General features: G+C 38.7%; 1 protein-coding gene across 2 annotated transcripts in view; it reads left to right on the top strand.

Annotated features, from left to right (window-relative positions):
• Window positions 1-27718, top strand: part of LOC139713302 (diacylglycerol kinase theta-like) — a 122272-nt gene that overhangs the window by 67940 nt on the left and 26614 nt on the right. Inside the window, exons 3-11 of one of the 2 annotated variants that reach the window (XM_071625047.1) lie at window positions 841-943; window positions 1856-1944; window positions 3950-4081; window positions 12279-12491; window positions 15010-15115; window positions 19487-20218; window positions 20480-20755; window positions 25368-25436; window positions 26076-26176. In XM_071625047.1, the coding sequence (XP_071481148.1) occupies window positions 841-943; window positions 1856-1944; window positions 3950-4081; window positions 12279-12491; window positions 15010-15115; window positions 19487-20218; window positions 20480-20755; window positions 25368-25436; window positions 26076-26176 (1821 nt within the window). The remainder of the gene's footprint in view (window positions 1-840; window positions 944-1855; window positions 1945-3949; window positions 4082-12278; window positions 12492-15009; window positions 15116-19486; window positions 20219-20479; window positions 20756-25367; window positions 25437-26075; window positions 26177-27718) is intronic. The other variant, XM_071625046.1, reaches the window with a different exon arrangement.

Below are 27718 nucleotides of genomic sequence, written 5' to 3'. Positions count from 1 at the left end.
TGAAACTGACTCGTAAATGCTATTGAAAGCTGAAAGAGTGGGAAGTTGACCTGGCGCGGAACGTGAAAGAAAAAAAGAGGAGAAAAGAAAAGGAGGTCTTGGCCTAGTATTGTGAGTCAGGAGTTGGCGCGAGGAATGCGGGAAGAAGTCGGGAGGTTGCTGCCAGCGAGGGGGGAAATCTATTTGTTGAGGGGGAGGGATTATTTTCCTTGGCCTGAGTGTGATTGAATTGGCAGGCATTGAGAAAATATTTGCGAGAAGATTTGTTTGATAGTTGTTGCTCAGGGAGAGGAATGGGGCAGGGCGGGGGATGAGAGGGGGTAAAGGGGTGAAAGGATGAGTGGTGTGGTATGCTGAAGTTGATGTCTTCATTCTTATTTTTGTATCCTCCATCTTCCCCCATCTTCTCTGACTGGTGGGCTGACAGGAGGAGATCGAGGGATCATTTCATACCTACATATATTATTGCCTATTATTTCTTGCCACAACTGCACAGTTTTGATGATGAAGCAACAACTGTCTTTGTTTTGTAGACTGTGACTGTGTGTGTGTGTGTGTGTCGTGAACGTTTGTGTCAGTTTATTGGTGTAGGATGTTAATTTGAATCAGTCATTTTAAAGAAAACAGTTCGAAATATCAAGGTGATAAGAAAAAGTTCAAAATACAAAGTCTATTACTCTGCTCCGTACTATATGAAAGGAGTATTGATCATCAGTTCACATTATACATGAAAAGGCCTTGTATGCAATTTCAGCAATATCTAGTTTATCAAGCTAGAATTTTGTCTTTGTTCCTAATTTAACCTTTTTTCCCCTTACTTTTTCCATCTCGTCATTGCAGGACCCTGTTCCCCATACTTGGTCAGACCCGGGCCACTTCAGGAAGAAATTTTGCAACGTTTGTCGGAGAAGACTTGATGATGCCTTGTCATTGCACTGTGAAGGTAAGATGACCATGCTTCCACAGCAGGGGAAGCGATCACAGTGACAGTAGAAAGAGATATTTTTTCGAGTGTGAAAGGGGCTTCGGATGTAATTGTGTGTATTGAAGCAATGTAGCACTGACAATGAAGAATCACACGTATGAAGAAAGATGCGATTCTAGATCTGTGATCACAGAGACCATTGAAGGAGATTTTATTTGGGTGTGAAAGGGGCCATGGTTTTAATTCTATATAAGCAATGTTGTATTGACAATGAAGAATCACATGAGGAAAGATGTGATTCTAGAACTGTGATTACAGAGACCATTGAAGGAGATATTATTTGGATGTGAAAGGGGGCCATATATTTCATTGTGTGTAAGCAGTGTTGCACTGAAAATTAAAAAAAAAAAAACATGAAGAAAGATGCAATCGTAGAAGTTAGAATAGAAGAGTCGATTGTTGGAGCAGAGTGCTTGGTAGTTTTGATATCTGACAAGATTATCTTGGAGTATAATATCCAGATTCATAAAGGAGAAATGAGGGTCTTTTCTGAAAGACATGGCCCTAGAGACAGTCCTACTAGAATTATTTGCAAAGCGTCATTACATACTTGACATACCAAAGTACATGCAGTATTCAAAGGTTGTTGGTTTTAAGAATTTTTCTTCACTACCAAGTTCCATTTTTTTAACCTTTCCTTGAAAGTGGTTTGTCGAAATGACCCAAGATAGATACAGGAATACAAACATTGCTTCTAATCAACTGGGAATATTTGACATATAAAAGTAGTTACTTATCAGTGATTTTGCACCTCTCCTGATATACTCATAAGGTAGTCAAAACTTTAATGACCTTCAATGTATTTTTTTTTTTTTAGCCATATGTCATGATATGCTTTCTCTTTTTCTTTTTGGTCTATTCCTCTCTCAGCTTGTGAATACTACACACATCTCGGCTGTTTAGATTTTGTTGTTAGCAACTGCATCCGCTTCTTGGACTATGACGAGAGTAGAGATATAGTAAGTATCTGCTCATTTTGTATGTTATTTTTCTATGAAGCTTTCATATGACTACCATTGTATACTCAAGTACATGCAGACATTCTGGTATGCATACTTGTAGTTGGATAAGTACAATCATTGTCTTTAAGAGCTTTTCTAGCATATCTTTTTGTCTTTACTTGTGTGCTTTTTTTGATAATTGGCAACATTTCTGTACATGTATTGGGTGAAATGGAAAGTGACTACATTGCTCATCGATAGCGACTTTCCTATTAAATGGAATATTCTAGTATTCTTCCTCTTATGCTTGAACTATTCCTTTCACATAGGTTCATTTGAGGAGAAATACACATCCTTTTATCTCACTCTTTTGCTATGTATGTATGTATGTATGTATGTTTACATATACACATGTACAATCTATGAATGAAGAGTTTGTTCGCAAAAACCGATATGTCCATATTTGCCAAATGGAGATATTTGCGATTAAAGGTCAAGAAAAATAAAGAGAATAATAAAAAAAATTTTGCTTCTTTTGACCATAACTTCAAAAATGCACCTTTATATGTAGTGACCAATATATCATTTGAAAGGTATCATTTTGTACTTTATGACAGAGACCGTACTTCAAAATGTTCAAAAATGACTTATCGTTTTTTTGCGAACGTACTCTTCATATAATGTGAAGTATGAACATATTGTTGTCTTTACAAATAGTTATGTTACATTGTACTTCTTGGTCATGATAACACTGCATAAGATACAAACACACAAATTCTTAATTTCTTGTAAACATTTGAACTATCTGAAATAATATCACCCTGTTATTAACCCAGTGAATATATCCATCTTATACATGTAGAGCTAGCTGCTTACATATTGTACATCATCTGCAAACCAGATGGTAATGAGAGTGACCGAGTTAATGATATTTGATGGAATGGTATCAAGGATATGTGTCCGCTGTGTTGGATGAATGGTGTGCTTATTGTGATCTGGTTATTCAAGGGGAATTTCATCTGCAGGCATTTATAATCCAGATTAGTTGTAATATCTCATTACAAGAGGACAAGGCTAGATACATAATATGTATTAAATATACATTGAGTATATATGAATATGTACTTGAGAAGTATCATCCTAAAATTTGATTTTTCAAATTGAAATTTGCACTCCTCTAGCTTGTTATTGATGTATGCTTAAGGTAATATCATTCCCCATGTCTTTTGAAGAAGTTAGATTATTTGCTCTCTCAATTGGCTAAAATAATGAAAATATAGCAAATTTCCATCCCATTTTTTTTTAATTATTTGTCTGCTTCTTTGACATAAAAAATTGTTATTCACCAATGACAGCACATTAATTTCACAAAAGTGTTAGAATTCATAACTTTTGCACAGATTCTTAAAGGGACTGTACAGTACTGGTTGAAAATGTTTTGAACATTCCTAAGTGAGATAATGAAAAGCCTCTTATGAAATATGAAAGAGCATGTAATTTTAAGAAGGATTCAACGTTTATTTGATGAAAATTGGTTTTCAAATGGCTGAGATATCAAAAAAAGTGTCAATAATAAAAGGCGACATGCCCCAACTTTATTAGGATGTCTTTGTTTCACCTTGTTTTTGGATATCTCAGCCATTTCAAAACCGATTTTCATCGAATAAACTTTTGATACCCCTTAGAACTGCATGCTCTTTGACATCTCATAGAGTGGTTTCTGAATATCTTGCTGATAAATCTACACCTCGACCAGAACTGTTATCTTCTAATAGTACGGCATTTACTGAATGCACACATATGGCTGAATTTCTCTGCAAGAAAATACAGTAGAATCTATGAAAATTTTAACTTGATATGAATATTTCCTACAAGACATAGTATTACTGGTTTTTTTTTTTAATCACAGAGGGCAAACAAGATATATCTTGTTTTTTAATAGTTTATCTTGTTTTTTAATAGTTTATTTATGAATTAGGAGAAGCATCAACTGAAGTGATGTCTTATATTTTTTCTTCCACAGAATAAAATTATGGTACATCACCATTGGAGGGAAGGTAACCTACCAACCAACAGTCGATGTCTTGTATGCAAAAAGTCTTGTGCAACCCATGAGTGTCTAGCCAGTATGAAGTGCGAATGGTGCTGGGCAACGGTAAGTTTCATTTTCGATTTTAACGCTCCTGTCCACTTTGTCATCGTTAATGATGTTATTTGTTTAGACGAAAACATCCCACGTGACTGGATTAATCATTTGGGCTTGTATGCAAAAATGTCAAAGCCATTTCCTCAATGAAATCCCATATTTTACCACTCACAAAATTGTTGGAAGTCCTTTATTCACAACAAATATTGGACTTGCTGTATGCATGGCACACACAGTAATGTTATACAGATCAAAATCCTGTAATGTGGAGATAATTGGGCTGACTGGTGAAGATACCAGATGTTGATGAATTAAAAACTAGAGAAGCACTCTTAGAGCGCAGACCTCCGCCAAGCATGCAGCTCATTTCCACTACTGATCTTGTTCTTCCATAGAGATATCAGTGATTTCCACCCATACGTACTTATAGCATGCTGAAAGTGTTTATAGTGTGCTGAAAGTCGCCCGATTTCTCAATATAGAAGCCTTTGTTATGTCATAAACCCTCAGCTGCACGGCGCGCCTCGCCCTAGCAGAAACTAGAGCATGCACTTTATAGTGCGCGCATGCAAACCTCAAATACGCGCAGCCTGAACTCCCAAGTTCATTGACCCTACCTGCCAAAATATCAAAAATCCTTCATAAATTCCCCCAAAATTCTCGGATCACTACCAAGAGTTAATCGTTTAGTACTTGTGTCATTCTCAACCTTTCCTGCAAGTTTCATCCCAATCCGTTAACTACTTTTCGAGTTATTTTGCACACGGACAAACAAACTAACGAACAAGCCAACGGTAACGAAAACATAACCTCCTTCCTTGGCAGAGGTAAAAAATGTCTCCCTGTTTGATTCTGGCAGATGATATGATATTGACGAATCAAAGGCAACCAATCAACAAAAACAAAAAGGAAATGGAAGAAACTCAAGAGTGCAATTCATTCATGTTGCACTATTTCATTAGTCATGTTTGTCTCTGCAGAATGTTATAAAAAGAGAAAATACCTGCAAATTTTGAAGTGTACATTATATGAAAAAAGTCATCTTCTATTTTCTCCACCTGCACAAAGATGCTGAGCCTGCCCGAATATAGGATTATGTAGGTTAACCGCCAGAGTGTAGACATGTTCCATTTTCTCCCAGCTTGTCGGACAGGCTGCCTTCTGACACAAATGATTAGAAACTTATGACCTCATTCCCTGGCATATATATGATCATTAGAAATTGTGTCCTCCTTATATTTCATTTTTTCTCTGGCATATATGATCATATGATGGAGGCCCCTCTGTTTTTTTTTTTTTTAAATAATACATATCATCATGATGATTACGGAGTGGGTCAAGACAAGGCCAAAGCCTACAAAGTAATATGTCATTTAGCTATATCACTATAATCCCTGCTCTCAGCCAGAGTGACCTCAGCGGATTCATTAAAATAGTTTGGCTGACCTCAAGAAAGGGTGGAGACAGAAGAGAAATAGAAGGTAGCAGAGGGAGAGATAAATAGATAGAGAGGGAGAGATAGATAGAGAGGGAGTGATAGAGAGGGAGAGATAGATAGATAGAGAGGGACAGATAGATAGATAGAGCGGGAGAGATAGATAGATAGAGAGGGAGAGATAGATAGATAGAGAGGGAGAGATAGATAGATAGAGAGGGAGAGATAGATAGAGGGAAGAGATAGATAGAGAGGGAGAGATAGATGGATAGAGAGGGACAGATAGATAGAGCGGGAGAGATAGATAGATAGAGAGGGAGAGATAGATAGATAGAGAGGGAGAGATAGATAGATAGAGAGGGAGAGATAGATAGATAGATAGAGAGGGAGAGATAGATAGATAGAGAGGGACAGATAGATAGAGAGGGAGAGATAGATAGATACAGAGGGAGATATATATATGTAATATATATATATATATAGATAGATAGATAGAGAGAGATGGAGAGAGGGAGAAAGAGAGGGAGAGAGAGGGAAAGAGGTGGAGAAAGAGGGAGAGAAGAAGATGATAAAACTGGAGGAGAATACTGGAGGAGAAGAAGACAGCGAAAAAAGGTTGAGGCAGCGTTTATCTTAACTCGAGAGAGAATCACATTTCCATATGCATTTCAAATAGCATTTATGCACACTTTTTGAAACACGATTTGCAGGGTGCCATGTTTATCTAACCATCATAATCGCGATTTGAGAGTTGTCACTGTGCAGCCACTTTGTGTAGTTTGACCTGGGAAGTAGACGTCAACATGCGTACCACCAAACATGCCCCATCATTCACACACCAACGATGGGTAGAAAACACTGTGGCGCACACTTTTTCTCCGTAACGAAAACAGCTGGAAGTTCACCTTGGTAGCTCAGAGATATGAACGTGTTTCAAAACGGCATTGCATTTATCTATTCTTTTACGAACAAAATCACACTGAGAATGATCACACACAAAAAAAACCAATATATTGATGTTCAGGTGGTTTTATAATTAACAGTAATATTGCTGGTGCAGACATAATGATTTGTCACTACAGTACAATATGCGATCATGGTCTCAAATGTGTTTGAAATCACCCTTTGAATGGCATTTCAAATTGGCATTTCTAAATGTGTTTGAAAACACGGTTGCGTTCATCTATCGCCCAAAAATGCCTCATGTCTAGGATCGTGATTCTGCCTCAGAATACTTCTAGATAAATGTACCCCTAGAAGAATGAAGGCAGGATTGAAGAATGGAGTGAAGGAATGTATGAGATGTTGATTGAAATTGATTTAGGTGAAGAAAGAAGGAACAAAAGGAACGTGGGAGGATGGAAGGATGGGAGGCAGTTCCAGTAAAGAAGAACTGTTTGGTTTGCCAAAAAACCACAAAAATTGTGAAGTCATGCAACAGCAGATCATAGGACAGCATGTTAAATCCCATATGTGAAAAGTGGTGTCTGTAGTGTAAGCTGTTCATGAGCCCTTCTCCATTGCTCTCTCCCCATCTCTTTCAGTTTGAGTTTTTATACTGCGCCTTGTTAAAAACCCACCACACACAATCCTGCCACACAAACCATCGGCAAGCACCCCAAAAAACCATTTCCCGCAGCAGTATATAAAAGGCACGAAGATGCTGATGATCTGCTGTGCTTAGTTTCTTCGACTGGTGTGCCTCCATTGCAGCGGATACCCTGTGTTTGTGTGTTGGGGGGAGGGGGGATTGCGCATGCACCATGCACAATTTGCACTTGATCGGCAGCACGAGCTATTTTTAGCCCTGCTCAAATTGGCAATGCGACTCACGGGTGTAAGTCGGCTGTGAAGACGGAGTGAGGACATTTGGATCGTGGGGCGGATTGGATTGGATGAGAGAGGTTGACCGAAAGGTTTGGGGGGGGGGGGTGTAGGGTAGGGGGTATGATCCGGTCTGGATGAATTATAGAGAAAGGATAGAAGAATCGAGAACGACATGACAGATATGAAAATAAAAGAAGATATTAATTTTCATCATGCGTACAACTGCTCTAACACCACAATATAAAAAAAAAGACAAGAAACGAGAACAGATGTCAGAATTACTTCTGTGAGAACACACCTTTTTCTCGGAATTTAGTCTTAACAGGCTTTCAAATAAACATAACTTATAAAAAAACAAAAATAGATATGCAGTGAGCTATTTTACATTGTTCATTTTACACATAGAAAATTGTCGAAATGGGAGCAATATTGCTGTACCTTCCGTAGGGAATCATAGGCCATTATGAACAGAATCTTCAGTTGCTAAAGAGTTGATGTATTGTAAATTATATCAAAAGGGTTGTCACTATGCGGTTATTTTTGTACCCTTAACCGAGTATGTAGCAGAAAACGAGTAGCATTTTTTAATTTTAGATCTCACTGTGTGCTATGAAGGTTTGTGTGATTGCAGGCATATATTAATGTTCAGAGGAAATCATGTGTTCACTGTGAAACCTGAGATCTGAACAGTTTTGAGTGCTCTCTAATGTGCATTGTGTGGAATGGAATTGGGATGTAAGAGGCCAATAACGTGTTTGAAGTGCTCAAGAGAGTACTTCAGTCTAGTGCTACCATCAGATCATCGCAAACATTGTCCAGGAACAATTGGCAATGCATTGGCTGAAAGAAAAAGTTGAATTGCATATTCTTACTCGAGAATGCGATGATGACTCTTAACCCGTTCCATACAGGAACCTGGTAGCATGTGTATTAAGTCTATGGGGATTTCAAATTTCAGTATGGAACGGGTTTAATAATACCAGCATGAGGCAGGAAGTAAAAAAATACATCAGCCTTTTGATACCAGTGATTAGTATTGAATATGTGACTCAATGCCAGGAAATCAAGTCTCTCAACCTGTGTATATTATTAATTCACATGCATGCCAACATTGATTTGTCTTTGAAGTTTGTCAAGCCGTACTTCCTTCATAAGTAATTTTATAACCTGTTCATTGCCCCCCTTTAACTTTAAGAGATTTCTCATTGTAGACATACTGACAAATCCACATATTTCGAAAAGGTACTCAAACAAACACTAGCTGTGAGAGTCCATTTACAGAAACATGTGAAAAGTTACACTGCATTGATAGCTGTTGGTGTAAAAACAAAGCAAAGTATCAGATAATCAAATGAGATACTGGTACTCACTAGTATTCACTTTTTGGAAAAGTATTCACTTTTTGGAAATGAAGGAGCACGTGCCAGACTCCCCAGCGTAAATAATGATGTCAATGGTAATGCTGATGAGAATGGTACATAAAGAAATTATAATGATGAATTATAATCTACAGTTATGGTGGTAATGACAATAATCATCCCAATGACAGTGAAGACTGATGATTAACACCAAATAATTACAACACTGCTATAAAGTCTTGAAGGCAATATCAAAATTTATGATCTATAATACGTATGATCTAAAACAAAAATGAAAATTCTAAAAATAGTGATGATGAAATTGAGGATGTTCCAGCTTTTCTTGAATGGTCCACAGTTTGCAGAAATTATTGTGACAACATGCAAATTCTTTAATAGATAATGTCAGTGTGCCTTTGTTTGGGGAAAAATTATTTTATGCATAACCAATTTTGTTTGTCCCTTTTACTACTCATATTCAACTTAATTATTTTCTACAGTTAAATTGTGTCACAATACCATGCTCATGTTTAAGAATTGTACATTACCAATTAAATATTCTGTAACTATAGCTTTAGGGAGACATTCTATGCTCATAATTACTTTGCTATTAAAAGGAGACGCACGACCTTAGGGAGACAATTTGTATCTCCTTAACGTTTTCAACTCATATCATATCGCATTCAATCGCATGCGTAAATGCTGACATTGCTTATCTACACGATGTCTTCTTAAAGCTGGATCCAGAGTTTATATATCGACACACTATTCAAACTTATCTTGTATCATACTTTTGTATTACTGTCATTTGCAAAGGAACTCTGTTTGCCAAATCGTAATATGTTGTCTCTGAAACAGAGAAGCATCAACTGCTCTTATATTATGAGTTGTTCAAGGAGATAGTTATGCCATTGCACCCAGTTTCCAGATGAAAAATTCAGTTAGCTGAGTAATTCAGTTAGCTGAGTGAGAAAGGGGGGGGGGGGTGAATAGTCGTAAAAGAAGATAAATGGAGACATCGCTTCATCATTATGGTTGCCATGGCGACGGCAGAGAGAAACCATAGCCGCACTGCCCGTGACGATGGAGCGAAACTTCTTCATGCCACCACAATGCGTGGATGTCCGTGTAAAATCGAAAGCAGATTCCCTCCCGCACGTCCTCTTTTGTCCATCTCCCCTCTCACATTCGGTCAAGCTCCAACTCCCCCTCTATTTCCGTCCCTCGCGCTTTTTTCAACTCCCCTCCCCAGCTTAACTCCCCACACCGCCTTTATTGAAATCTTCCCCCAACACTGGATCTGCAAAGCTCTATTTTCTTCCCCCATTGTGCATGTGGTGTGTGTGTGTGTGTGTGTGTGTGTGTGTGTGTGTGTGTTGTGTGTTTTGTCACGGCGACACACTTCATGATTTGGCCGTGTAGCTATTTTCAGCTGCCGAAAATTGTCTCAGAGACGGGCATGATGGCTTGTGTGGCTCCTTATTGGGCGTAAGGAGAGGGTTACAGAACAGATTGGGGGGGGGGGATAGGGATGATACAATAGGAGAAAGAGAGAGGAAACACAATACAAATCGTTAGATATATTTAGAAAGGGTATTGTGTGTGAATCATGCACTTACTATAGTGTGTGTTTTTATACATGTATGCTCAGATATATGTACACTTAAAGTTGTTTGCATAATGTATACACATGTACACATATTTACATACACACAATACAATATTCTATACAGTATGTATGTTTATGTTTATGTACTGGACATCTACATACTATACGAACAAACATAAATTCAGACATTAGTATTAACAGTAAGATGCATTCTTGTGTCAAACTAGTGTGCATGTATTATCTTTATGTTTTCATTTTTTGTTTGAAGGGGGGGGGAGGTGGATGTATACAATGTACATTGTATATGTGTGTATAAAGAGAGATAGAGATAGAGAGAAAGATATATATATATATATATATCTATGTAGAGGGAGAGAGAGAGAGAGAGAGAGAGAGAGGCTGAGGAGAAAGAGAATCTGTTAATGAGTATAGATGGGTTTAGATCTTGCTAGGAGATTATTAGATGTGTGTGTCATCAAGATATCATGCCAGGGTTTATAACAGAGGAAGAGTATGGTGCCTACACTGAATGCCTATGCCTTTTGGATGCAATTTTACTGAATACTGCTTGTGCATCCCGAGTTGGTTGTTGTTTTTTTTTTTTTTTGGGGGGGGGGCAATTTGGGGATCTGTGGAGAATGGTTTTAACACCTTTAGAGGAAGTCCTTCTTGTGGTATTGGTATCCTCTTATTTTACCTTCAGACAGCATTGACAAGGATGTGGTCTGAGTGTGTGGCTTATCGTACAAATATAATCTGCCATCAGCGAGTGGTCGCTGTATGTCATGATGAACCTATTTCTGTTTATCCACTCCCCCCCCCCCTCCCCCGTCTGTTTCTTGACATTTAAGTTGTAAGTCCATGTTGTCATCCAGGCAATTTACATTTTGAGGTGCTACCCAGTACTAGATGTTTCATTTGGAGATGCTGGCTAACTTCTCTTTATATCTGATGAGATATTGTATTGAAGAAGAGTTGTAATAAATTACGACTGAAACTAACACTGAAGCAGCACTTAAAAGATAATTAGACAATCGGAGGAAATCATTCACAGGAATGTAAATGTCATATGTAATATGATTCTCAGATGAAATGTGCATTCTGAAATAGATATTCTCTTGTATTCATCTCAACTGGGAGGAAGTAATCGTTAAATTCATAAGCAGATGAACAAGTGAATTATTAGTTGACTGAAGTATCTATGGAAGTCAAAAAGCAAAGAAATGAACAAATGATTAAAGTGAATCAAACCTAACCAAAATTTAAACAAAAAGCAACAAGCAAACAAATCAACAAATAATTAAAAAAGAAACGAACCCAACCAAAATGAAAAAAACAACAACAACAAAACACACAAAGCTTAGTGAAAATTTGCCCAACCTTATGAATCCTTTTTGTGCTTTGAGTGCCAATTGGCACAAAAAAAAGAAGAAGAACTCATTATGTTGTACTCACCACAAGACCCTGACACCAAAAGGGTTAGTGGTAATATTGCAAACAGGTTTCCCCCGTTGCCTAAATGGGGCACTTGGGCAAGGGCACTATGCCTCACCCAGTAGTTTTTAAAGGTTTACAGGTGTAGTTAATTAATATGCACACCTGAATAAACTCTGATGACTGTATTTGCCATTTGAGTACAGCAAGTCTAATTCCTTTTTTTTTTTTTTTGTTTATTTTGTGGATAGGGACTTCCCCAACAATTTGGGAGTGGTTCAATTTGTGATGAAGGTGTACAGTACTTGAGTACTATCATGAATCTTGTTCATGGAATGTGTGCTGCGTACTAGTGCATGTATTATGTATGTGTACCCGTCATATTCACGTCGGGTTGTTATCTTCCCATGTTTTTAGTTAGTGAATAGCAACTGACTTGTTAAATTTGCAAAAGTCAAAAAATGCCTTGAAATGTATTGCATGTGCATTTTATGAAACTTTGATTTTGAATTTTAATCTGTGTTTTGACATCTGACTCTGCAGGCACATTCGGGCTGCCACAAGTCTCTACAGAAGGATTGTGACATGGGGCCGATCCGCGAGCTCATCATTCCCCCCTGGGCGGTGTCCATGCCGGTCACTATGAGCATGGTCAAGGGGGACATCGTCTCCAGGATACAAGGTAGGCGTGGCCTAATCTCGGAAACCCCGCCCTCTCCCCTCCCCTCTCTCTCACTTTCTTCCCACAGCCGTTTTGTAAATGATAGACATTTTCTGTCATGCGTCTTTAACAATGTTGCTTACATGTATGTATGTGACAGATCGTTGGTTCATTTGTTGATTCTCGTTCCCCCTTCCCATGTGATTATAAAGAGATTATCATGTACCCCAGCGTGACATTTGTACTGTTTTCTAGTGTGCATCTTTTGACCGCTCGAACAAAGTCTAATCGTTATGGAGGAATGTTTTGAAAAGACCAAGTAGACTTTGGTAAGTGCACTGTCATACTGTCGTACTTTGCTCGTTGTGCTGTTGGTGATGTTAATGTACCGTTGCGATGCGAGGTTCAACATGTTTTGTTGTTGTGTGACATTGCCACTGTGACGCATCGTACTTTATCGATATTGATGAGTATTTCTGTCACGTCATCCTCGTGTTAAGTTGATTGTTGAATGATGTGGTTCATGTGTCCTTGTCAAAATGGGTATGCTTCAGTTAGAACAATGGCTGTGGTTTCAAAATGCAACTTTTCTACGAAATCCAGTGTATTTTGTCTGTTTGTATGATTGTACCACCAGTGTGTGTGGATTATTCATATCACTTGATATTGGTAGGCTCTACATTTTGCACTTGTATTATTGTTTAATAGCATACTGTGAAACCCAGTCAACAGTTTCCCATGTGTGTTTGTAAGAATGTATTTCATAACCATGATCATGAATGCTTTTGTATGCACTAGTTTTATTTTGCTGAACCTGTTTAAGTTTATAGCAGATCTTCCCCTCCCGCCCCCTCCCCTGATATTGTTTTGACTCCCCCCTCTTCTCGATAAAGATAAAAAGTACGGCATTACTGCTTATGAGGAAGCTTTCCCTACTTTCTTTGTGATTACCACCTGCATGAGTATGACAACTCTTTAAGAATAGTGAAAAACAAAATATATTCATAAGCCTGTACAAATAAAATGGACGCCATGGCATTATGAAGGAAGTTCTAATGATAACATCATATCAGTGCATATTTCTGTCTCTTTTTGATTTTCCCTTTATTACTTTGTCAGAGATGTACAGTTTGACTCTAAATTCAATGCCTATTGTTTTCAGCATGTTTCTATCTGTGGACCCAATTTGCTTTATAAAGACTGGCTGAAGTAAAGTGATTATGGGGAGGTGTGGTCTGCTAATAGGGAGACTCTATGGCAACATGATGTGACTGTATCCTGTTGCCATGGCAACGTTTCTTTCGCTCAAATGCGAGCTGTTCTTGGAACATGGGGAAATAGGGCTTGTTGTTCGTGATGAACAAAGAGCCAAGAAAAGATTACAAGGACTTCTGGTGTATTGTTTGGATCCCATTGAATCTATATTTGAATTTGAGGAGCATGTGTAATCATCAGCCTTGCCCTTATCCAAAGCATTTTTCTGACTGGCAAGTTGTTTTGCCTTGGGCAAAGACTATACCTAGATAGCTATTTAGGCAACAAATTATTACTTTTTTTTTTCTTTCATGCAAGAAACTACAAATGATGTGATCGTCTTATGTTACCCTTTTCCCTTTTCTGTAGAAGAACTGCAGTAATATTATTGCTCCTTAGTAGATGGCTTTGCTACATCTTTTCTCGTATTTGCCAGCATGATATCTGTGTGAGTAATGATTGAGTTTTGGTAGTGGTGCTTTTGTAGACTATTTTCCCCTCCCTGACCATTATTGTCAATACAGGAAGCTCTAGCAATGTGAGACAAAACTAAGAGATGGGATCACCATTAAAGCACTCATTCTTACTGCCTGAACTTTAGGAATTTTGGAAAGGCTGTCATCCTTGTTGAACTACAAATTGCCACTCCACAGATCCTGTTTTTGGCACGTATCACATTTTATAACTGACTTTCAGATTTGAATTGTATGAGGTAAATGGAAGAATGTTAGATACTAATATAGAACAAGCCCTTTGTCTGATGATGTGTATGATGTGAAGTATTCGTGTACCACGTCCCTGTAGAAGTGATGAGGAAGAGGATGATCCAGCCCCTACTAGGGATGTTGGAAGGATGAGTGATATCATTGGACATCATTGCCAGAGCTTCCTGCTAAGCCTGCTTGTACAATGCATGCCTCACAGTAGAATAAAATACCAAACTTTACTGGATGGTAGCGATACCTTTGTCAGTTGACACCACCCCCATTCATATCATTTCTTTGTTGCATGATATATTGTTGTCTTCTCATGAATTTTCATGTTCCCCCTGCTCAATTAAAAAAAAAAAATGGCCACCTTCCCGACAACCTTTACGCTACCACCATCACAACCATCATCACCACCACCATCACCACCACCACTACCACCACAACCACCAACACCAACACCGCCGACACGGAATGACCCAATAAACTAGCCCTAAAGCTGCAGCAAAACAAACACCGCCACCATCACAACCACAACCACCACCACCAACAACAACCACAACAACACCACCACAACCCGGACCAGTCCTCGCCGCATCCCAACGTCGCCATGGAGACGAAGGAGGGAGAGAAGGAAAAGGAGGAGCTTCAGAGCCCGAGGCCCAGGAGGGCGGTGCAGCTGTCCCGCCGGTCCAGCAGCGCCTCTCCAGTCCTCTCACGCCTACGAGTCAAGCTTAGACGGAGTGACTCCCTGTCAAGTATGGCCACTCCCTCCCTCACCCTCCATCCCTTTCTCCTCAAAAACTTTCCCCCCTCACCTTCACAAGCTTGCAGTTCCATTTTGACAACAAAGTCGCTCTTTCGAAGAGGGTTTGCAGTTTTTGCCTTCAGAAATATACATGTGCCTTGTCATACAGAAACAGTGCAAAGTGCTTTCATTCTATCATGGATACTTTAAATACACTGTAAACAAACAAACAAGCAAACAAACAAACATGAATATGATGTTGATATCTCATAACATGGTTATATGAAAATAATATTTGTTGGTCTCAAGTTGTAATTGAAGGCAAGATCCCTGCAAATATGAGCATTGTTTGTGGTGCTTCAATTGCAGGAAAGTGTGCAATCACAAACTGACCGAGAATTATCTCTGACATGTTAGATTTCTGATTCAGTTTTATGATACTGATGATCATTTAAACATTTATAAACAAACACACACACCTTCAAGTTCATGCCTAGGTCACTAACTGCTATTAACACACAAAATTTGCTGTGCCGTTAATTTGCTGTGGATTGGCTCGGTTTGAAAGTGTTTATATTATGTTACTGACATATAGATATATTATTTATGGGTGTGTGTGCGTGCAAACGTAATATAGTACAACGCTGCCTGCCCTCTGCCATGTGATATATTTTCTCCAGTATTATGGACAAAATCCTGTCCCTTTGGCATTTCCCTTTATTATTTATATATTTATCTATTCATTAAAAAAAGTGTTCTGTGCATCAAAGTGTAATGCTTTAGGACATCACAGCACTTTCTATAACTTCATTTGAGATAATTTCATCAGAAAAGAGAAACAAAGAGACAAATGCTGTTGTACAGTAGGATCTAAAAGAGGGGAAAGTTTATCATCCACATCATGCTAAGTCTGTTCTGGAAGCAGAAATTTGGCACCCATTCATACCTTGATCACCCCACCCCTCCCCATGTCTCCACAATGCTTGGGTGTTTTTGTGACTGCTTTACATATTGGTGCATGCATCTGTGTGCGGTTGGTGCTTTTTACGTTTGTATGCGTGTATGCTTTTGTGTTCTTAAACTCTGATGTATCATATTTGCCATATTAAAGTATATGACTGAAAATTGCTCCAGTTGCCACTCCTAATGTTAGGTTCCTCCATTGATTTAGCCATAATATGACAGCTTTTTTTGAAACTTTTTTTTTTCTATCATGAATTTTGTCTGCCTTCCAAGGAAAGATTCAGAGATTGTGTCTCTCAGAGAGCACTGCTTTTAAGAGGTGTGTCCAGAACTGATAAGACTGGGCTATGGTGATAACTGTACTTTGGTAGACAAAATGTGATATCACAACAAAAATATGCTGGTATTTGAATGAAGATTTAGAAAAAGAGCAGCTGAAATATCGCAAACTTAACAACATGATTTCTCATGGGAAACCACTTACATACTGTGCATATATGTAATCTCCAGTGGTATTCAGGTCTGTTAAAATTGGATTCGCAAAACTTAATCAAATAAGTGGGATATCCTGCATATCTGTCTATATGTCTTTATTCAACTTTAACCCATCTACTTGTTCCTGAAAAAAAAAAAAAGTTGACATGATGTATCATAAAAAATTAGAACCAATCCAGAACAGTTTCATCTGAGAGAGCAAAAAGTCTTAACTTCTTCTAAAACTGTATCTAGTGTGATGGTTGTATGTACCACATTTGCTTAGGATCTAGAGATATTTACAACTAATTTCTGCAGTACACGTGGAGAAAACCGTGTGCTAGTTTGAATACTATATCAATATATACAGGGCTGGACACTAACTTTTTTTTTCCCCTCTGGTGGGCCCGTTTGGGTCTCTAAGATATTTAAATCTGAAATTTGGCCCAAACTAATTATAGACATAATAATCCATTGTGAATCTTAGTTGCCCAATAGGGCCACCAAAAGATAGGCACTATTGAAATTTGGTGGCCACGGGCCACCGTTCAGGTTGAGGCCTTCTTACGATATAAGTTATAATGCCTAAATACTTGTATATTGCTCTAGGTTGTCTTCGGAGTTGCATTTCCCTTCGCAATTGGTTGGCAGATTTCTTATGAATTTGCAAATTCTTTGTGTGAACACTCTTTGAAATGCTCCGGCTTTATATATACTGGAGCTTATACACTGTTTAAATGCAGAAACTGTGCAATCAATACTCTACAGCTTGTGTATTCTTGCGCATCATTTATTACTCTTATATCATCATGCTGTGAAATGAAATTGTTCAGCATTTTGTGTGAAGTCAATAATCCCCAACATCCTCTCAACATAAAGATATGATTGGACAACATTTTCAGTCAACAATCATCTATGATATTGCAAACATTACTGAAAAATGATGTTGATATTGTTCAATCTACATCTTTTTCAAATCCCTTTGACAAAGCCTTGAAGCATATTAATGTTTCTTTGAATAAAACTTCTTCAGCTTACATTCACTTGACTGACAATAGTGCGGAAAAATGTCTGTATTTTTGGGCATCCTTAAAAAAAAAGAAGAAGAAAACAATTTGAAGTTCAATATGAAATTTGGCTTTCATTTGATGACAAATAATGTTAGGGTGCTTTAATGGAACATACATTATTCTTTTGCTAAGTACAAATAGTAATTAGGGATTTCAGTCCTTTATAGCTAGAAGCTGTTTTTTTCTTTTTTATAATGGCAACAGTGAAATATTGTAGCAGCACTTGTGAGTGGAAATACGAGTTCAGTATAAAACAAAAAGTTCCTTCTTTGTCTTTATTGGATAGAGAAGTTGTATGTTATAGCTGTAAATAACCAAAAAAAAAAAAGAAAAGAAAAGAAAAGAAAGGTGATTGGACTTTCTTCTTTCCCTACAGTTGTAACCGCACAGTTTTTCCTGAGAGTTGAAAAGAGATCTATGCAGTGGCAGACTGGCAGTACTTCCACATCAAACATAGATTTCCGATTTGTGGAAAGACACACTTACCACAACAATGGGGAAAACTTCATGAAATGCCAATCAGGAAGAGTTGTGGTTAAGGCAGATCTATACAGCTGCCAATAACCTTTAGAAAGGATTAACTCATGTAGAGCTATTAAGAGCTTCATTACTTTATTTATCTTCTATTTGTTTTCTTTTCTTCCTTTTTGATAGGATAGGAACTTTTCTGCAAACATTTACACAATTCTGCACTTGGACTACATTTCTCTAAGCAAATAATTGAACAGTAGAAATTAATGTTGCTGCCCTGTGACAGACAAATTGTAGATATATCATATCGTCGCAGGGGCGACAAGACCTCGTATCTACAAAATGTGAAATGTTCAGGAGAGCCAAAAAACATGGCAGCCAAAGCACTGTACCGAATGGGACAGCCGTTCATTTGACGTGCCAAGGTGGCTTCATTTTGGGGATAAGACAACTTGGATTTGGACAGGACATCACTTAACCGATTATTTGACCATAAATGCAAAAAAGTCATTTTCACCAAAATTGCAGATACAAGGTTTTGTCACCCCAGCAACGATATTTATGATTTTTTTCTTTCACTTGTGATGTACTTTGAGGAAGTTTTATTCATAGAACCATTGAATCCTCTGTTGAAATTGTTGTTATTAGAAATCCTTTTCAGATGGTCAGCCTTCTGAAGAAGAAATATAATAGCCATCAGCTCCATGTAGAGTAGAAAAAAATCCTATTTTGGTCTTTGAAAATAATGTGGTGGTTGTTGCGGCTAGTGTTCATATTCTTCAAGTGCTGTCATATTGGTTGCTGGCAAACTTAATGTTGCTGTGGTTATGATGTTACTTGTTGTAAGCATGCATTGGTAGTGTGGAAAGACAGCACATTTCCATGTAAAATGATGTCTAATGTTGCCATATATTCAATGTTGCATATCTTTTGAACCATCTTTGTTTTTGATGCATAGACTGTGTAAATGGAAAATGGTTTGAAGTGTAGGAAATTGTTTGTAATTCCATACATTTTGCCTTTGCTTTGATGCAGTGCATGGGTAAAACAAAGAAAATAGTCAGCTACGTTTCAAAATAGAAAAAAAAAAATGAATGGAAGAGAAAGTGTTCATATCATTCATTGAATGTTCTTTTGCAAAATGTTTGCACTGCTTTATGTAGAATTGTTAAGAGCCTGTATCTTTTGTGTTTTGTTACAGTACCTCAGTGAAAGTAATATCAGTGTGAATCCTGTCATTTGTAAAGTTGTACCTCATCCTGGTATTTGGAACTTGTTTGATAGTTGTTGTTTGTATGTTATGTTTGTTATTTGTGACTTTCAGCACATTCTCTATGTTTGTTTCTGTGTGTTTACACTCTCTTTCTCTCTCTCTATCTTGGTGTCACTCCTATTTATCTTAGATTTATTGTCTTCTGCACCAAGAAGCAGAAGTCAACAGAACCTCAAACATGCCCGCCGTAGCATAGACTCTCTCACGTCATATTCCACCACTCCCGCCAGTGTCTCGCACGACTTCCTCCCACCCGCTCCGTCGAAGGCGTCACGTTCCCTCAACCCCTCCCCGACCCACCGGTCCAAGCTCTCGCTCCCGCAGCTCAACCTGGTGAGCAAGTCGCAGGGTTCCTCCCCGACCTCGCCCCGCAACCCGTCGCCAAGCATGTACGTCCCAAAGTCGGGGTTCCCCTCCAAGAGCGCGGCGAATGCCCGGCCAAAGTCGGCCGTCCCCGGGATGCTGTCCAGTAGGAGCCAAATCCCCAAGATGTCCAGCTCCAAATCCTTCGACGGCGGGCTACTTTCCCCCGACGTGTTCTTCGAAAGCCCCGCCCCATCCAAGCCTACCTCCCGCTCCAATCCCCAGCTCTCCGAACCAAAGAAAGACGAGGAGTCAAACTGTGAACACTCCAAGCCCACGCTCCTCTCGCAAGCCATGACGTTTATGAATCAGCTCAATGAACAGACCAATGGTTCCGTGCCTCCATCTGGCACCTCTAATAGTCATAGTACTCACATTTCTGGTGGCAAGAGCTCCTCCCTCTCAGCTAGTTCCTCATCCCTAGACCAAAGTTCCACCCCTCAGCCATCAGAGTCTGGTCCTAAAGGGGATGTGCCACTCCCAGCAACGGGTGAGGATGGTGCAGCCTCATGTCCAAACACCAACTCTTCAGCCACACCTTGCTCTGATCACTTGGAAGGTGGTACCACAGTGTCCGCTCCTGATGGCGACACTAAAGAGTCAGTACAGTCCTCAGAATCACCATCTCATTCAAACTCTTGTCTCCATGGTAACCTGTCCCCACTATCGGATGATGCACCGTCATCATCTTCCGCTCAGACCTCTCAAAATGGCACCGCCCTACAAATCCAGGATGACCACGATCCTCTTTCGGTGCGAGTTCCGGCCCCTCCCAGTTCCCCGGGTATTATGGTCATCCCTGCGCACTCTTTCTCGAACCCCAGTCCACCCCCGACGCCAACCATAGCGCCCATCCCCACCCACCCACCGCTCACCCGCGCCACGGCCTATCCCATTGCCCCCGCATGGGGGGCGCGCTCGGTGTCCGAGTCTGGTCTGGACGAAGACGACGCCGACGTGGACGACGATGCATGCCTCCTGCAGCGGAACGGAGCTGTGCGTGGCCGACCGCTGTCCACACAAATTATCTGTTCAGGTCTTGCCAATTTGAATTCCCTTCTGCTCGATTCTCAATGTGCTGCATCCATTTTTATTTCGAATTGCATCATGTTGTATACTCGAGGCTTCCTGCATGGCCCAGCACTCAACCAATCAAGTCATACTTTACACATTTATTTTGTCATACCCCAGCTGCCAGCTGATCATTGATGACATCTGCACATCCCTCCCCATGTCATGTTGAAGCTATCTGCCATCCCATGTTTTCTTCCCTGTTTTCTTCACAAAGAGATTAACTGCCTCTCTCTCTCCACCCTCTCTCTGCACCTGTTTCTCATTGGCTTTCCCTGGACAGTTGTTTCAACCACTGTGCTCCTTACATTTGCCTCCTATATGTTTTCAGCCTCTCTCATTCTCTCTGTTTTTCCATGTACATGTACTTCTGTATGTATGCATGTATGTGTGTGTTGATGTATGTATGTATACATATATACACATGGTATGTTTATGTGTATGAATGTATAGGTGTATGCATGTGTGTATGTGCATGCGTGTATGTTAGTGCATACGTGCACATGTGTGTTTATGTGTGTGTATGAGATCATTTCATATTTCTCTCTTGGTATCATACTATACATCATCTGCATATATTTTTATTTATCCTGTTTACCTACCTTTGTCTCTTTCATACTATTTCCAGCTTGATTATCTTGTAACTGTATTGCTCAAAGTCTTTTGTTGTTGTTGTTGTGGTTCATTTGCTTGTTTAAGCTTTTTAATTTTATTTTCAGAGCATGACTTTCTGCATGCTGTGTTTTGCTTCATCCCATTTATGTGTATGTTTTATAATCCTCATCAAATCTTTGTATGGCATCAGTTAACTCCTTTTATGCCCTCCATGTTTCTTTCATAGAAACCATCCAGGTCTGTGGTGATTTTGTACCAATTTTTTTCTTTACCTAGAGATCCTGTAGATATCTATCAGAAATACTTGAAAAAAATATGCAGAAGAAAACTACAAAATCACCTATTTCTTATCACATTGCATAGTAAACATGTGCTTGCTTTCGGGATGATTTTAAAAGCAAAATTATTCTGCTGCCCCCACGATTGGATCATTCTTTAAGGTGTTAAATCCATGTTACACTTGTTTCGTGGAAGGATAGAAGGAAAGTGGTAACAACTTGATGGGATGGGGGAATGGGAGGGGGGCACAGCAATTATAAGGAAAGAGACAAAAAGAAGAAACACTGCCTATGCAAAAGTTAATAGAAGTAGATGTTTCATGTGCGGGATGGCAGTTTTTCTCTTTCTCTGGAAAATGCTTGAAAATGACATTCTTTTGTGGTTTAACTTGGATTTCACTACATTATTTTCCCATAACAGCATTCTGGTTACATAATGCTACCCCATTTTGTTTGACATGATCACCGGATATGCATTAACTTTTGCTGTGTGTTGTCTGTTTTCAATGTTTTATTTTTCGCATGCAGTGTCCTTATGATTTTGCTGCATATGCTCTGTCATCAGTAATGTCATTCTAATACCCAGAATTCATCTTTGGATCTTTGTGCACTGTGCTTAATTCAAGTATACATTTGTATATGTTTGAATTCAGTTCACATTGACATTTTTATAACCAGATGTGTTTGATTGCTGTGGTTGTCACATGTAATACATATCATCAGTACCGCATCTAACATTTTTTAGTCTTTTGAACTTGTTTTCATTCTGTTTCTCAATTTTGTGTCATTATGTTGTACTTTTGATTTATAATCTCTTTGAAATTGCATCACTAACATAATAGGTTCCTGTTGATTTTTATCCAGCTCTTCTTTCTTTTAAATGATAATACATTCTTGGCTGTTAATGGCTGAATGCAGATATGATAAAATGTTTCTGTTTACATAATGGAATGTGTGTTTCCCCATAGTGGATTCTAAAATCTTTGATTGTCGATAATAATGACTCTTCCGTCAGATTGACTTTGGATGTAAGTCTTTTCTTTTGCAAAGTTGAAAGGAGGCATGGTCACTATACACACTTACAATGCATTGTTTATTGTTACCATGAAACCCCACATAACTCCATTACAAAATATGCGATACATATATTCAGTAATTACTAATGATACCCTTAAGATGTCTATGATGGTATGAAAATACAAATGATTTCTTTCTTCATTTTTATGTGAAGATTGAATTTCAGATTTTTCTGGTCCTCTGCTAATACAGGTACATTCACATTAAAAGTAATACAAAAGCTTCAGAACTCCAAAGTTTTAATTTTGTAAGCAGCTCCAAGATTGATTCATCTCTGTGTGAAAAGTAATATTTTAGGCTATATTTCCATTCCCCCCCCCCCCCCCCCCCCAAGCCTGGCACCTTCAAAAGACTCCCTCTTGACTTTGTCCGGGGACAAGTAACACCCCAAGTTATTACCCACTGGTAATCATCTTTTGGTATAATTTGCTGGGGTTCATCTCCTCTGATGATGATAGTTTGATACTTTTCCTGGAGGGTAATGATCTGGAATAATTGTTCATTCCTAGGGCCTAGTGCTGGGGGAGGGGTGGGGGGGGGGGGGGTAAAGACTGGGTAAGGTTGGGATTGGGTGTGGTTGTGGTTGAGGTGGAGTTGGAATTGAGTTACAGTTTAGCTGAGGTTGGGGTGAGATTAGGGTTGGAATAAGGTGTAGATTAAGATGAGGTTATGGTCAGGGTTGGGGTGTGGGCATAGTCAGGGTGGTGGCCTGGTATAATAACATTGGGTGGGAATTTGGATGGGGTTGGGAAATTGGGAAGAGGTGCGCTGGGTTATGAGTACCCATGATTTTGGTAGGTATAGTTACTAACTCCAAAAGGGGTAGTCAAAACTGTGATGGTGTAATGCCATCTGTACCATTTGGAACCATTTGGCCAATTGAAAGACACCTCGAGTGAAGAACCCTCGCTAATTCTCGTCGCAGTGGCAAGATGTTTTACGTGATTGAAATGCACATGTATCATACTCAACCTTTTATAGCTCAACCACAATTGCAGCCTGCACATTTAATGATGCCAGCAGCTGCCTGTGTAATTGGATAAATTCCGTGCCATGGCAATGGCCGTATTAGATATCTCCATTAGCGATGACTGGAAGGACATTCGGAGCGAACCGCTGTTGTGGAGTAATTGAAAAACACTCTGACTAATAATGTGTGAAATGCGTGCATTGTTTCCCCTCATCCGTGCATGATGCATTCATTATGTGGGACCACATATTTTGGGCTCGTCACGCATCGGTGCCCCCGCCGTCGCTAATACTTGAGAACTCATTGGTAGAGGAAGTAATACTGACATAGGATGGTTCATTTCATGCATAGACTTGTTGGTATATCTAATGGGTAACAGTAGTGACCTGGTCTCCAATCACCATGCAAAAGGAAAGAAAATAGCAAGAACAATAACACTAAAACATACGATGGAGCAAAGATAGAAAGAAAAGTATCAGTTGATATAAAGTTTATGTATGACGGACTATCACATTTTCACTTCCATAATCCTAATTTTAACACACTGATCTGGTTTGCAAGGACCCAGATACCATACCTTCATTTATTAAATCTGGAGTATTCAAATGTATATTTTTGTGTGCATATACAATGTATATGGTTCACTTTCCCCCATATCATGCATATCAGTTATTCATGCATATTATCCAATGCTTCCATTGATACTAATAACTTGTCTTTTTCCCCACTCACGCTGATCATTCCCACCTTTTTATTAAAGTTTTGTTTTTATTGAAAGGTTGAATGAAATATGGGATGGCTTTTGTTATTATTTTTACTACAAAGCATGTTTTTACATTTTCTCTTTTCTAACATTTGAAAATGAGTTTTTACAATCCATTCATATCATAATGTACTTTGGCATTCATTTTTTTTTTTTTTAATTCTGGTCCATCTCATTTATAAGCCAGTTGTATATGTATATTGGTCTGCTCATTTCCCATTATAATTAAAACATGACAAAAAGTGCATGTGATCAAAATTCAGTATTTCTGTTCATAAATGCGGTTTTCATGATCATTCTGTGTGAAATCTGTTTTATGGAAATTCTGTCATTTTTTGGCCAATTGATGAGTATGAAAACCGTTGATATGTTGTACTTTTCTTCAGCATATTCATATCACAATCATTGTATTAACACCATTGACAACTATCTAAAGCAGGGAGTAGTGTTTCTGTGGACAGAATTATGTTGACCTTTTTTAATCAGGTTGATAAAGCAATATCATTGTTGAATTAAGTTTATCAATATGGTGAACAAATTGTCTATACAAGCAGATTTCTTCAATTTATTACTAAGATACATTTGTATTCATCAAATAGATTTGAAAAATAGTCAGAACTGCATAATTCAGAATATCTTCAGATTTGTTGCTGGTCCAGCGGATGATAAAAAGAAGAACCAGTTTAAACTTTGTTGCAGAAGTTACAAGTTGTAGTTTGAAAGTGTGCAAGCCAGTAGAATTGAATTTTTGTCAAAAAAGGATTATGTATTTTACCAGACAAGTAGATTGGGGCAGTGATAATGCAGGTTTCATTCTCAACTGTGGGAGAAATTTAACATTTGTGTGCTTTTGTCGTCTTCTTCCTTTAACCAGACTTTATAGGCTCCTCAGCGCAGGACGGAAACTCGGACTTGAGACTCAAGGAGGAATATGGGTCAGAGGGTAAGTCCAAAAATCTTTAGGGGTGTCCATTGTGGTTTTACATCTGAAGGGCTTGATACATGGTCGATACACCACAGCCAACAGAGTCAGAGTATGATGACTGAAGAGTTACAGTTATTGAGCAAGAATTATTTCAAAGCCCATTATTGTTCTATGTATGGTTAACCCTCACTGTGCCCTGTTAGCCAATTGGCACAGATATCTTGAAATTAATTGTCAATGAATAGAGATTACTGAACTCCCCTTCTCTATTGTGTCACCATGGCCTTGCTGTTGGACTGAGGGGCATTGCTGCACCCCATTTGACTTGCGCTTCTAACAAGACGTCAAACTTGGAAGGATATTTGAATGTTGATGAACAAAAAAATAGCAAGTTAAGTTGAGTGCCAGGGCACTCACAAAAAGGGTTTATAAACTAAGTCAGTGTGGAAGAAATAGACCCTTCAGTAGTACTACAAGCCCCTTTTTCTCTGAAAAGCAAGATTCCCACAGATAAATCTTTTTGTCCTGTTTCTTAAATGGTAAAGGAACATCAGATTTCATGTTTCCTGTGTCATAAAGCTGTAAACCTAGTTCAGAATTTGGCCTTAAACGGCAAATGTCTACAATGGCAACAATATTTATCATCGCACGCTGCAGATGGCCACTTAGTACGACTCTTTGACGGGCCCGCATCCTTGGAGAAGGGGTCGTACCATCTCATCTGTGTTGCCAAGGACACCACCATGAAACAGCTGACGGTAAGTTGGCCGATGACACGCATTTAGGCGTATTTAAGGTCGCTCGCATCTTTTCAAGGAGAAACACAAGTTTACGTCATGATGTGTTAATCTACACTTAGGCGTATTAGGGTCGCTGGTAGCTTTTCCAGGAAAAAACGCAAGTTTACGTCATGATGCGCTATTATCTACAAGTGCGTTCACTGTATTGTTGACAACCTATACAAAGTTGCCAAAATGTATTGCTTGGCTAGTTGTCATCCTATTAAAGTCTCATCAGGGGCAATATTTATATATTTTGTATATCTTGGGAACATAAAAGGCCAGTCAATGTCATGATTGTTATCGTGCAATCAGGTTATCTTGGTTGAATGACCCTTGAATGTCTAAAAACAAGAATGCCATGGATTACGAAAAGTGTAGAGCAAGATATTTTCGCGGCATGAAATTTTTGCGACTTGGAGCTCAAGGCCTTTCTCGTGGCATGAAATTTTTTGTGAATTGCCACTGGCATTTAATGCACATCAGTAGACTGTAGGAAGGAACTTTCGCATACTTTTTAATTGTGTAAATCTTGGCTCTTACGAAACGTGCAAAATTGAAATGCGCGCACAATGTCTGTTTTATGATATTCATTCTCATCTGAAGAGGATAAGTGACATGTTTTGCAGAAATGACATTGAATTGTCATGTAGAAAGATGGAGAATGTTGAATCGACATGACTGTATATTCCAACCAAAATCTAGGACGTAATTTTGTCTCCTCTCTCTCTCTCTCACGAGAGCATTCTTCTGGACCAAGTTTAGACTCCGACAGTCAGATGTGTTGTTTCACAATACCTTGTCACTCTTACTCGCAAACTAAACATTGTGCAGGTACATACACATCAACACGAGTATGGGGAATTCATTGACATGAGCTTTTATACAAGATTTCTACCCGAGGGTGAAATTTCCACACAGTGACACAGGACATGTATACATCCAAATTTCTGTCAAGTCTCATGTATATGTTGCAATTGAATGAATGCAAATAAATTGCAATGTTTTCTTTATGCATCTTCTCAAAGCTACATTTTTAATGGACGCTGTGTCGACTTCCATCGTATCTTCCGACTGTATGATGTGGGAGATGCAGAAATCTAAAAAATTTTTCTCTCTCTTGGGATTTTGACATTTTTCATTTCAAGTTGATGGAAAGGCGCATCTGAAATACACTGTAAAGAAGAAGTACACAGCATATGCTGTGTTTTTTGCCAACATTGCTAATTTTTTGCATATCAGGACTTGCAAGGCGATTTTATGAGTAGTTACATTTGCGATTGAAAGTGATAATTATGGACCAAATTTACAAGAGAACAACAGCAATAGACCAAATGTTTCAAGTGTTGCTGACTGCTAATTGTACATGGAGTGAGCTGTGCCTACTCTAAGGTCCATTTTTCATTATTGTGTTGAGATAATACTTAAGCAGGTTGTGAATTTTGTGAATGTCATTTGACTCATGGAAAATATGAACATAAAGTAAATTGTATGTTTAAGAGTCGGAGGTACAAAATTCCA

Source organism: Diadema antillarum, unplaced genomic scaffold (genome assembly GCF_040938485.1).
Source record: "Diadema antillarum isolate AM-2024a unplaced genomic scaffold, OU_Dant_1.0 seq00001945_RagTag, whole genome shotgun sequence".
NCBI classification, from domain to species: domain Eukaryota; kingdom Metazoa; phylum Echinodermata; class Echinoidea; order Diadematoida; family Diadematidae; genus Diadema; species Diadema antillarum.
Note: the sequence above shows the minus strand (reverse complement) of the source record. Positions and strands in the feature narration are given on the sequence as shown.